Source organism: Hoplias malabaricus, chromosome 2 (genome assembly GCF_029633855.1).
Source record: "Hoplias malabaricus isolate fHopMal1 chromosome 2, fHopMal1.hap1, whole genome shotgun sequence".
Classification (NCBI taxonomy): Eukaryota; Metazoa; Chordata; class Actinopteri; order Characiformes; family Erythrinidae; genus Hoplias; species Hoplias malabaricus.
In genome coordinates, this window is record NC_089801.1 from 22,560,029 (window position 1) to 22,573,228 (window position 13,200).

The window sequence follows — 13,200 nt, forward strand, 5'->3', positions numbered from 1 at the left end:
TTGCCCAAGCCCTGATGGGATGTATCTGTGTGGGGCTGGTGGTGTTCCCTCTTGTCCCGCCTGCGGGTAAATGAGCTCCCAAAGCTCAGATCAGTGTGTTCCTTGCTTTGCCACCCCCTCCAGACTCACAGGGCAACGCGACACCATGTCAGGTGACAGAGGAAGGAGGGGGGAAAGAGGGAGTGAGAGAGAGATAGAAGGATAAAGATGGAGAAAATGGGCATGGGTACATGAAAGCGGGCTAATTTTAGATTGTATGCGCTGTCTCTCAGACTTCTGCTAGTCTTTACCCAACTTTGGGAAGGGACAGATATGAGAAGGATGCAGAGACAGATTAAAATCTCATTATATTAAGATGATGAGTACTGTTTCAGAGCAAAATGAAGAGGTCAAGCATTAGGATTTTTTTAATTGGCAAAAATAACAACAAACATCAAACAACTTATAAGTTGCATATCTATGTCAATATCGCAAAAAATATTTTAGAAATATTTTGAAAATTATAGAACTGTGTTTTTTCATGTTTGGAGTATTTAGAAAACAGTTATTTGTACTTGATTGAGTATAGCATTTATCTAAAATGGCAGAATATTATTTAAAAACTATAACATTTTAGTGAACTTGTTGTCTCATGAGTACTGTGTCAAAGCAAACTGAAGAGGTCAAGGCTTTAGGAATTTTTTTAATTGGCAGAAATAACAGCAAATATCAAACACAAAAGACACACGTCTATGTCAGTATCTTAAAAATAACTCTGGAAACATAATTTAAAAAATTAAGAACTGTATTTTTTCATGTTTGGAGCATGTAGAAAACTTCTTTGTTCTTGACTGCAGCAATTTTTATCTAAATATATTAGAATATAATTTAAATGCTATAAATATTTAGTTAAATAGCTGTCTCGAAAGGTTTAGTTTATTAAACAGACAAACAGATGTGTAGATTAGGATCTCCTAGCTTATCTTTATAAGTTTAAGTTTTTTTTTTCTTGTTCAGTTCCAGTCTGATGCAGGTATCAAAGTGCTGTCATTGAGAATTTACTATTTTGACACCCAGTATTCCCAGTTATCTGTGGTCAGGAGTTCATGAAAACAGTTGGCCTTGCTCACTGGGTGAGTAGGATGGTCCTGCTTCTCCTCTCATCACAAGCACAATGCTAACCAGCAGGTAGAGTGTTGGGCTGTCCAGGGGCGATGTGTTAACAGCATTTCAAAATTAAGCATTAAAAAGCTTGAATGTCTCTGAGGGAAAAATGTGCTTCTCATCCACCCAGGCAGGCAGCACTGACAGCTACATAACATTTTCTAGGGACTAAGAGTCTGTGGCTAGATACAAAGTGTATCAAGAGAATTCAGAGAACTGTAAATTGTGAAAGCTGCCATCAGTCTTCAGTGCACTTGACTGACGTAATTGCCTGCACCTGCTGAAGGTTTGTTGGCATAGATATTACTGTAATCTTTCATTTTCTTGTCATTTACTCCAGGTTTAGACACAGATGCTGTGAAGAAGAAAAGTTGTAACAGAACAGAATTAATTCACAATTTATTTATTGGCAAAAAAGGCACTACATACTCAATGGATATTATCCATGTTGAATCAACAGGCATGGCGTCATTCCAGTATGATTCTAAAAACATGGTGTCCTACAAGGTTCTAGTGTAGGGCCCTTACTATTATTTTTGGGAAACAATAAACAAACCCAACACTGCATAAGATCAATGTCAGTAAAAACCTATTATGTCCAGAAATAGTTTATGTATGAGGTAACAAAACTATATATTTTAATTTCAAGTTTTGCTACTAAGACATTTTGGCACATTTCTAGTGATTCCTTCAACATAATGACACATTGTAAACGCCTGCTGAAATGTTCAGATATAACTATTAGAAATACAAATAACAAAAATAGCAGTGATGAAATGATTGAGCAATGATAAAATGCTTATAATAATCAGCCAGATGAATGGATCTATGGATTAACATAAAGGCAGTGGTGGACTGTAACAAAGTAAATGTAATTCGTTACTGTACTTAAGTAGTTTCTTGTGCAGCTGTAATTAATGTGAGTATTTTATTTTGGGGACTTTTTACTTCGACTTCACTACATTTCAAAGTCAAACATCTTACCTTTTAATCCACTACTTTATGAGAAGTCTGTCGTTTACTTTTATTACGTGTTTTTTTTTTTTTTTATTTGTGGCCAATAAACCAAAACTTTTGCAAAATATAATTTCACAGTAGTTGGGTTCTACCTAATGGACACAGTTTGCTTCAGTGTTTTTTTTACTTTATGATACTTTAAATAGATATCAGTGTCAGACTAATTAATGACATTGTAATGAAATATCGGTGAACCAAGTGTGACTTTGAAGTATGTTTATTTAAATTAGTTGATTAATAAAGAGTCTTGTTATAGAAATGCTAACAGAACATTAGATCCATGATAAATCATGATACATTTAGTCTTGATATTTAAATAAATTTGAAGGTGATTTTTTTTTTTACTCGAGTGAGAATCTAAACGGATGACTTTTACTTTTACTTGAGTAATATTTTACCTCAGGTATCTATGCTTTTACTCAAGTACATGATTTGTGCACTTCGTCCACCACTGCATAAAGGTGGAAAATTATGTTAAAGACCTAGCAGTCTGGAAGACAGACCAGTGGGAAATAGACCAGTCACAGTTAGATTTTATCTTTGACCTTACATTTATTCTCCCAAAAGCTTTTCATGAGAAACATGTGTAGTATAAGGCACAAGGCACCCTACAACATCCTGAGAAATTATAAACTGTTTTATGAACATCTACATTTACCTACTGCTGGACACCTTAATGTCTCATGAAACAGACTGTGGGGAACTTTTCCTGTCAGAACACTTCCTGTTAAGCACCACACTGACTGCAAAGCCTTGATTACCATTTATCAAACTGATCTTTTGAAGCTTTGTCCAGACCATGGTACACAGATGAATCAGGCTTAATACATATTTGAAAGAGCTCAGTTACACTTAGAGCTCAGTCGATGGTAGACTATTATCTTATATAACTCAGAATATTAGTAATGTCAGTTACACTGTCAAAAAAACTGTCACTGTAGTGGTACCTTTTGCTGTCACAGTGGTTAGGAAACAGTATTGTACCTTATTCTATTATAACAGTAGATTTTAAAATTGTGTTGATTTCATAAGCCCCATTTCACCTTCAGGACTCGTGTTCTTTTGTTTTACACAGTTATGAAATATAAGATTACAAAAAAACATTTACATATATGGTACCTTTTTTCTGTAGAAAGGTGAATACTGGCATAAATATCTATTACTCATTTATCCACTTAAGCCAGCTATTATACCTTGAGTGTCATTTTCATTCATTCATTGTATGTAAGCGCTCATCCAGTTCAGGATCGTGGTGTGTCCGGAGCCTACCCGGAACTGCTGGGTGCAAGGCTGGGAAAACACACCATGGAGAGGCACCAGTTCTTTGCAGGGCGACACACACTCACACATTCTGAGGGTAATTTAGTAACTAAAAAATCTCATAAATTGTACTCACAATTTCTGTTGCTTTGCACCTGATTGAGATTTATATCATTCCCTGTTCAGAGAAAAAATACATTACACATCTGCTGGTAGCAAAATAACAAAAACCTTAAAAGTGAACATGTTCCACATTGTTATTGAGGTAAATATGTTTAAGACTAGGGGAACGTAAATGTTGATATGTAATGGATAATTCGTAATATGACCAGGGCCATATTTGACAAGGGAAGTTTAAAAATCTATTTTGGTTTCACACTGATATTGTGAAGAATGAAATGTAATACATTAAAACAAATAAATAGAAAATACTTAAACATGTGGAATGATGATATGGATTTTAATGCTGTCTTTATCTGTGTTCAAGCAAAGGCTAAAAAGAGTTTCAATGTTTAAAACATTGAAATATCATTTTTAAAATACGAACTAAACTCTTACTTCTTTTGTAGACTGTGTTTTCATACACTATTTCATTCGGTGCTTCTGGAAAAAACAAAAGCAATTGGAATACATTAAAACAAGCTTTGTTGTTCATGTTCTATCACTTTTGGCAACCTACGGCTCAGACTTCACTCACTTTTGCACAGAAGTTTTACACAGAAGAATGAAACCAAAAGCAAAATCAAAGTAGCGGTTCCTCCTCCTGCAATGATGGACCAGTAATATGCCAGAGCACTCTGGAAAACCGATTGCTGCACTGAAAAAGAAAAGTTGACAAATGGATCAGTCTGTGACAGAACAATGTCTATAAAACATTTATTTCAATTTCCCCATTTAATGACTGTAATCTACACTATACGTCCAGAACTTTGTGGATAACTGCTCATAAAATATTTCCTCTGGAAGCAAGTTTATTAATAAGGTGTTGAGCTCCTGTTTCTATATTAACAGCTAATAAACTTCTGAGAATTCTTTACAGTAGACTTTTGAATTGTATGCAGTGCTGTGTGAAAGTTGGACACACCTAGTCAAATGATGTGTTTTCATAATTTTACAAATGAAAACCAGTAAACCATCTTTGAATTAAATTTGAGAAAAGTTCTGCTTACTTGCTTAGTAAGACAGCATAATATATACCAACTTTTATATATTTTATCACATTTTAGGTTAAACCACAGCAACAATGTGCTATATCTAAAGTACAGAACTCTATTGATTGAATTTCTAATGATGATCTGTTGCTTTTCACATTGTATTTACTTAGGATTTGATTAAACTGTAATATCTTACTTACATATGTTTAAGAAAATGTCCTGATACGCAATCCTGCAGCCGGTCCCATTAAACAGATCACACTGGTACAGGCCCTCATCAGACTGAGTTACATTACGGAGGAGTATGGAGAAGTTTCCTGATGCTGAGACACTGGAGAATGTCTTAATCTGTCTGTTGTAATTTTTCCAGTACATTGTTTGACCCTGCAGCGTGATCTCCACTAGATTATCAACTGTCATATTCCTGTGACTCCACACCGCTGCTATATCTGCAGTCGTGTTCAATCCGATGAGACCTGGACTGAAGTTACACGGCAGTAGAACATCAGACTGAAGTACAGTTGTTACATTGAGGCTGAGAATAAGTTCACTTTTGCATGGACTTTCTCCTGTGGTGGAAGAGAAGTCAAAAATGTTTTCAATTAGTTTGTAAAACAACTGGCATTTCCCTTTGGTGTCCTACATGGTTTCATATTAGGGACAATGATACATTTATGAAACATGATTAAAAAAATGCAATACATTTTTCATAGCTACATTGAAGCATTCCTATTCCCTTTGAATTAAAAAATAAATTTGTTTGGATTTCAGAAACGGGGATGTCACTTCAACCTTAAAACAGAAATATTGCAAAGACGAAAAGGTACATTTTCCTTATTTGTTTTATTCATGTTTTATTAGTATGTACGCACACTAAAATAAATACCTGGAATCAATACCAAAAGACACTGGAATGGGCTGGGAGTGTTGTGAATCTTTAAAAAAAAAAGTATTGAGTATTGAGTAAACACATCCTTTCCAGGTAAAGTCTTGTCTAGAGTATGAGGATGAGTTGAGGAGTGCTACTCTGACACATCACTGTTTATCGCTTATATGAATTGTACTCTTGTATTATATCCTGGTACTGGATTTGGGCTATGACTTATTTTTTTGTTATGCACTTATCTTTTTCTAGGAACGTAAATTCTCATGTATCTAGTAGTATCTTTGCTCAGTGATCCTTTTGAAATCAGTTCTCAGTGGGATCTGTTCTATAAGTAGAGATCATAACAACAAGCTTTTCTCTGTCCCTCTGAGTAAGTGTTTTAAATTATGTGTTATAAATGTTGTTGTTATTGTTATTTAAAGGATCTAATTACACCTGTATAAAATTTAATCTAAAACCATTTGGTTGTTTGTAACAGATGTTGTTGCCAAAGTGAAACTATTCGTGGCCTCGTTTCTCAAAGCCACTCTAGAACAAAGAGCATCATAAAAGTAGAGCAAACATTTATCAGAGCAGTTGATCACAGTCTTTAACTGCTTTGGCAAAACTGAATTCCATCTACTAACAATGGCATTTGTCGTTATTGAAAACACCATCCAAAATCTGTACCGTAGTGTGCAAAAATTAGAGCCAAAATTACGTTTTGTTGATTTATTGGTGAAAATCAAAATACGTCCTTAACATAAAACACATTCTGTATATAATTCATATAAATCATTGCACCATACATTAATTAACTTTGCTCCCGGTTGAGGATATGTCATTTTATTTTGCGTCAAATATCAACAGATAGATAAAATGATCAGGAGCACCCGAACTTTTCCACACGAGTGGATCACGGAATGAATTTCATTTAATTCCTGCTTCTAGACTAAAATAATTATTTGATTGTGCCTAATACAGCAAATGATCACCTGTAAATTGTGAACCAATAAGGGAAAGGGCAAAAAAGTATACATATATTTTTTTTAAATAAAATATGAAAATGTGAAATTTAAAAATAAAAATACATAAACCTACCACTGGAATAGAAGAGGTGCCATGTAGAAATCCACAATGTCCAATGGGTAATGCCGAATGAAATGGGGAGTCTCAAATATCTCATTTTTCAGCCTGAAATATGAACTTGCCTGTGTAGTTTAGAGAGCGCTCAGGTGGACGTCAACGCAGGTCTTCAGCAGCAAATGAAACCACATCACAACTACAGTGAACCACTTCCTGATGGTTTTATCTGCTGCTTTTCTAATGAGATGTATGTGAAGTTCGGCTTTTAAACGTTTGCATACAGAGCTGTGCAAGGTGTTGTGTCTTTTTAGTTTGGCTTCATAAACAATAGTTGCAAAGCTCTGTGCTTGAATTATTTGAATATATCAGCATGGCTTACAAAGTGTTTTTTAAAGGGTCCTCTCATGTTTAGGTGCATTGTGGGTGGGGAATATCTGAGTAACATGTGGAAATCAAGTTTATTCTGATCACATGCTTAAGCGGAATAATAAAAATGGGTGGGCTTCGGTGGCATCTGTGGCATGGAAACTGTGGGGCACAGTAAATTCTGGCAGCATCTCACATGTCAGTGAATCATTTACATAATATTTAGCAAATAGTCTTATCCAGAGCAACTGACAAAACTAATCAGGAAACAGAGATGAGAGATTTATAATCACCTCCTTATTTTTACATGTCCTACTTACAGTGAATGTCCTCTTCTCTGTCACAGTGGTTTGTGTTTGATTGGTTAGCAGTCACATACACAGGGTTATCAAAATGTACTTTATACAGAAAAAAAATACACAAAACAAGTCAGTAACATTAATCAACAGTTCAGCTGTAGCACGCAATAATCGACAGCTCTCTGTTGACTAACCTTCCCTTAAAGAGGCACTATTTATCTTTTGGGGAATTGGAGACCTCTCTGGTGAAAATGTGTAATTATATACATCAATGTGAGCATTTTGGGCAGCATGGTGGCGCAGCAGGTAGTGTCACGGTCACACTGCTCCAGGAACCTGGAGGTTGTGGGTTCGATTCCCGCTCCGAGTGACTGTCTGTGAGGAGTTGGTGTGTTCTCCCCGTGTCCGCGTGGGTTTCCTCCGGGTGCCCCGGTTTCCTCCCACAGTCCAAAAACACACGTTGGTAGGTGGATTGGTGACTCAAAAGTGTCTGTAGGTGTGAGTGAATGTGTGTCTGTGTTGCCCTGTGAAGGACTGGCACCCCCTCCAGGGTGTATTCACGCCTTGCGCCCATTGATTCCAGGTAGGCTCTGGACCCACCGCGACCCTGAATTGGATAAGCGGTTACAGATAATGAATGAATTTGAACATTTTTTAAAGTGAGTTGTGGTTCAAACCCCTTCTCCTAGTAGAATAATCGAATGAATGTGGATGAACCTAATGATTACAGATTCATTTGAGGATTGATATAAAACCATAATGATTATAATTATTCAGCCAGCCACATTGTGTTAGTCCTAGTGGTTTGACTTGAGGTTACCAGCTTATAATAGTAGCCCACAAGCAGCTCACCACTTGTTTTGCTTTTTATCTGTTTAACTAAACCGCTTATATGACATTTCTTCTGAATTGGAACCAGGCATGAGTATGCTCTTATCCAGAGCAACTGACAAAACTAATCAGGCAACAGAGATGTGTAACTTCAGCATTAGGAGGCTTGCTCAAGGACTCTTATTGGTGCAGCATGGTGTGCAGCATGTACCCAGACTGGGAATGGAACCCAGGTCTGCTCTGCTGACGGTGGTGTTACCCACTACAAAGCATCAACTACTACATACACTACAAAAAAAATCTTTGGCTCAAAAAATCCAAACACAAAAACTCATAAATAGGATATTTTACATTTTATCTTGTGTATGATTATAATGTTTAGAGGGTTGAAATATACATTTCGACTAATATCTTGACTGGCCCATTTAAATATTCTCATAATTAACATGTATAAACAGATATATACTTGTTATAGTGAGACATACTTGTGCCATGCTCATATCAGAATACAGATTTTTTTTACATGCTGAATTTTACAAAACTGCAGCCATATACAAAAATACTCAATATTTTAATTACCTTTATTTTTGAAAGAATTGTTCTAAACTAACTTTAAACATATTTCATTTAAAATCATTACATAGAATAAAGATCCATACATTAATTATATAACTGATGTAATGATTGCATAAGCATAAGCAATACTACCCAACGCTCTCTCGATCACACCTTAACTGCATCACTCTAAACAGAGCTGCGTTACTCTTCTCCAAAGGCCAAAGGTCAAAATAAATAAATAAATAAATAAAATTCATAGAAATTCATAGAAGTGTGTTTCCATCAGGTAAAATTTTGGCTTTAAACTACGCTACATTTATGATTTAGTATTTTATTAATCATTAAATCCAGATTTTTTAATTTGATTGGAAAATAAAAAGTAATACAGAGCAAAAGTCAGGGTAATATAAGTCAGACACAGGGGAAATATATAAAGAGAAGGGTTCAACAAACATTAAAGTACAGAAATCAGGAATCCAAGCTAAAGTAGTTTATTTAAATGTAAAATGACTCCGAGCAGGAAGCAGTGCTCAGCAGCCACAAATAAATTGAATTAAATTTGAATTCCTCATTGTACCCATGTGAACATTCACGCACACACACACACACACACACACACACACACACACACATCCTAGTGCCCTCTTCGGTGTCATTTCTTGTAATAAATTATGTGTGTGTAATAAAGTGTGTGTGTGTGTGTTTACAAAGACCCAATGTTGATGCAACCCTTGTCTTCTTTGTGGGAACTGCCAGTACAATGTAAATCAATACATTATAGGGTAAAGCCATGTGGTAACTTGTGGACAAGTTAATGGCAATGGTCTCCAAAAATTTAATGGAAGTCTACCTATCATTTATCAAAGAAGGACGTTCAGCAAACTTACTGCATTCAGTCTGGTGGCTGAACTTCCCTCTGCCTGCAAAGGTACAGCAGAAACATTACAATGAAAATTTAATCTTAAACACCTTTAGCAGTGTGTATGAGTGGAACTGGCAATGAATACATTGTGAGTAAAAAAAACCCCAATGGATCAAACAAAAGACTGCACAGACGAGCCTGTAGATAAAAGTGCTATAGAAACAGACTTACACTTCACAAAACAAAAGATGAGGAGAGACTGAATTGTAACTGCTACTAATGCTCCAGTGATGCTGGGCCAGGATGGAGAACCATCCGCAGTGGGCTTTGAAAGAAATGTATGACATTTCATTCTGTGTTATTTAACATATCTAGGGTCAGAAATGAAGGATTGTACAGTCAATACGTTCAGATTATGATGTTGTTAAATTAAAAAATGACTGGATATTTTACTCACCTGTGGATAAGGTAATGTTCAGATAAGAAATCCTGCAGTTGGTCCCATTAAACAGTTCACACTGGTACTGACCCTGATCAGACTGCTGTACATTAAGGAGGAGGATGGAGAAGTTTCCAGATGCTGAGAGTTTGGGGAATGTTCTTATAGGTTTATTGTAATTGTCCCACAAATGTGCTACACCCTGCAGCTTGATATCAACTACATTAACTCTAGAATTATTATTAAACCTTTTCCACCCTGCTGATATATCTGCAGTCCTGTCTGATCCAAGGAGGGACGGGTCCATGCTACAAGGCAGTAGAACGTCAGACTGAAGCTTGGTGGTTATGTTGGTGCTGCTGATAAATTCACCTTTGCACTGACTTTCAGCTGCAGATGAAGAAGAGGTTGAATGTTGAAGAAATAATAAGCCCATCATTTAAAGTGGCAGAAATGATAGATACATTTTTATTGAAGTCACATTTAATAAACGTATCATTTAATAATTGATATATTTCAAAATGTTATAGAAAACATATATTTAAATGTGGTAATGAGAGTAAGTCTCTGAAGTATTTACAGATGTTGAGGCTCTTACACTCTCAGATGTGAATAAGTTTCAAATAAATCTGTTTATTTTGATTAAAGTATAAATACAATAAAGAATTATTAAAAATCCATCACTTACCTCTGAAAGAAGGTAAAAGTTGAAGCATCCACACAGTTAAAAGCACAAAGCCATTCAAAGCCATCTTTTTACTGTGGCATATGTGCAGATGCCCAAATGCAATTAACTATTTTTACTCACAGTTACTTCCTTCACTCTCTTAAAAATAGAAATAACACAACGTGTGCTTGATCTGGCCACAGAGGAAGCACTGCTGAGAGAACCTTGTTTTTTAAACCTGAGAAAAACCTGTTTAAAGGACCTTAAAATCTAGATTAAACAGTGACAACACAGCACCCAACACAACAAAGCTAATAAATGTTACACTATAATGTGCGCATGTGTGATAAATCCAGAGAACAAATTTAGTTGTATGTTGTAAACACTCATTTATCCCCTTCATCATTGTTGTGTGGGTTGTGAAATGAAGTGCAGGTATAAAACCAGCTTCAGTTGGCTTCCACACTCCTCTAGAGCCTTTACAGGGGTCTCACAAAAATGATCCTTTTAGCGAAATATCCACTGAAAGGTTCTTCAAGAAGTCAAACCTTATTTCCCTATTCCACACCTGCAGTGTTTTACCATGAAGAGCATTACCCACAAATCTCACCGACTCCTAAGCTACGAGGACAATGAAGAATTGTGCGATAAGTATTTGGACGTAGTCAAAGTTGTTTGCATTGCATTGTTAACACAACACACCTATTAATTATATGAAATATAAAATGATTTCTGTTTAATAAAATAAAAAATCAAATATAAAATATGCTCTAACATTTGCACAGGCCACATTTGAACTGGTTTTATTTTTTCTGTGTGTTACAAAGTGCTGAAGTGTAGAGGATGTGTATTGCAGTAATCATTCATTAATTAATTCATTGTCTGAAACCGCTTATCCAATTCAGGGTCATGGTGGGGCTGGAGCCTACCCGGAATCACTGAGTGCAAGGTGGGAACACACCCTGGAGGGGGCACCAGTCCTTCACAGGGCAACACACACACACACACACTGTTACGTCTAGTGACTTATTTGTGTGTTTTGTGTTTCTCTACTCTCTCAGTAAATGCCTCAGGTGCTGCTGCTGATTTTCTGCTGGAACAGTGCTCTGGTTGGCTGACAGGATCAAGGCGGAACAGATAGAAAGCTCTGGTGGTTGGCTGAAAGGAGCTCCTCCACTTCCTCCTTACCACTGCTTCTTCACACACACACACACACACACACCTATGGACACTTTTGAGTCACAAATCCACCTACCAACGTGTGTTTTTGGACCATGGGAGGAAACCGGAGCACCCGGAGGAAACCCACACAGACACAGGGAGAACACACCACACTCCTCACAGGCAGTCACCTGGAGGAAACCCATGCAGACACAGGGAGAACACACCACACTCCTCACAGACAGTCACCCGGAATGGGACTTGAACCCAGGACTTCCAGGTCCCTGGAGCTGTGTGACTGTGACATTAACCTGCTGCACCACCGTGCCGCCCCCAATTAAATATATGAAATATAAAATTATTTCTGTTTAACAAAATAAAAAAATCAAATATTTAATGTGCTCTACCCTTTGCACAGGACACATTTGAACTTGTTTTATTTCTTCTGTGTGTTACAAAGTGCTGAAGTGTGAGGTTGTAGAGGCTGTGTATTGCACTAAGAAAATCAACACAATTGAAACCACTGATCTAAAGAGAGTGAACAGAAAACTGTTACTGCCCCCTTGTGGGCAAAGAAAAAACCAAAGACCAAACAAAACCAGCAGGTGCTGAGCAGAAGGGGGCAGCACCACAGTCTCACAGTCAGAGATTTTATGAATTGTGAAAATGAATCATTCTCAGAAATTACCTTTATACTGGGAATCTTTTATAAAATCATTTGCATGAGCAATTTTAAAAGCTACACCTCATCATCTAAATCCAGTAAATACTTCAGATTAATAACTATTATTTATATTTATTTATTTTTGTTGTTTTTAAGTCCTGTAAAAACAAATTGAAATGGCCGAATTGATGATACAGCCATATTTTACTGTCCTTTGATTGGCTGTTTGGGCTGTGTTTCAGTGGAGTTACAGGGTGCTTCTCATTCTCATTCTGTTTTATTTTATGTTTTACTCCTGTGTCTCTTTTTCTTTAGAGTGTTTTACTTCTCTTTGTTTAATTTTCTAGTCCCAGTTTCCCTCTGTCACCGTCTGTCTTCCTTAGGTTTTCTATATTTATTTTTAGTGTCCTGGTTTATCTTGGTCAATGGTTAATGGTTAGTTTCTTACTTTCTCTCTTACTTCAGTGTGTTCAAATTTGTTTTACTTTTTTGTAAGTTCTTCATTGTTTATATTAAATATGTGTGGTTTTTTTAGTAACTCACCTTTCATCTCCGCACTTTAGCTTCCTCATGCCTCATTCCTCAGACCTCTCTGTTGTTCAGTTTACTTACAATATGTTTAAATATAATTATTTATTCACCAAAAGTTCTTAGTCTTATGCGTAGTTTTGTCTACTGTGTTTTCTGACATTTCAAGTGCAAACAATCTGAATGTGATGTCTATAAATAAATTTTGTGTTGCGGAAACACTGTCCTCTCATTGGCCAAACCAAACCACACCACAAAGGTCTATTTATTTTAAAGTTGTAACATATTTAAAACACATTG

At 36.3% G+C, this 13,200-nt stretch overlaps 1 protein-coding gene across 1 annotated transcript; it reads right to left on the reverse strand.

The window, feature by feature from the left end:
• Nucleotides 1-806: 806 nt before the first annotated feature.
• LOC136673874 (uncharacterized) lies at nucleotides 807-6,679 on the reverse strand. Its single transcript, XM_066649632.1, has 6 exons — nucleotides 6,541-6,679; nucleotides 4,775-5,143; nucleotides 4,118-4,237; nucleotides 3,979-4,023; nucleotides 3,557-3,598; nucleotides 807-1,498 (listed from the first exon to the last, which is right to left on the reverse strand). Exons 1-6 carry the CDS (start codon nucleotides 6,623-6,625, stop codon nucleotides 1,389-1,391), a joined length of 771 nt encoding a protein of 256 aa, XP_066505729.1. The 5' UTR covers nucleotides 6,626-6,679; the 3' UTR covers nucleotides 807-1,388.
• Nucleotides 6,680-13,200: the final 6,521 nt, after the last annotated feature.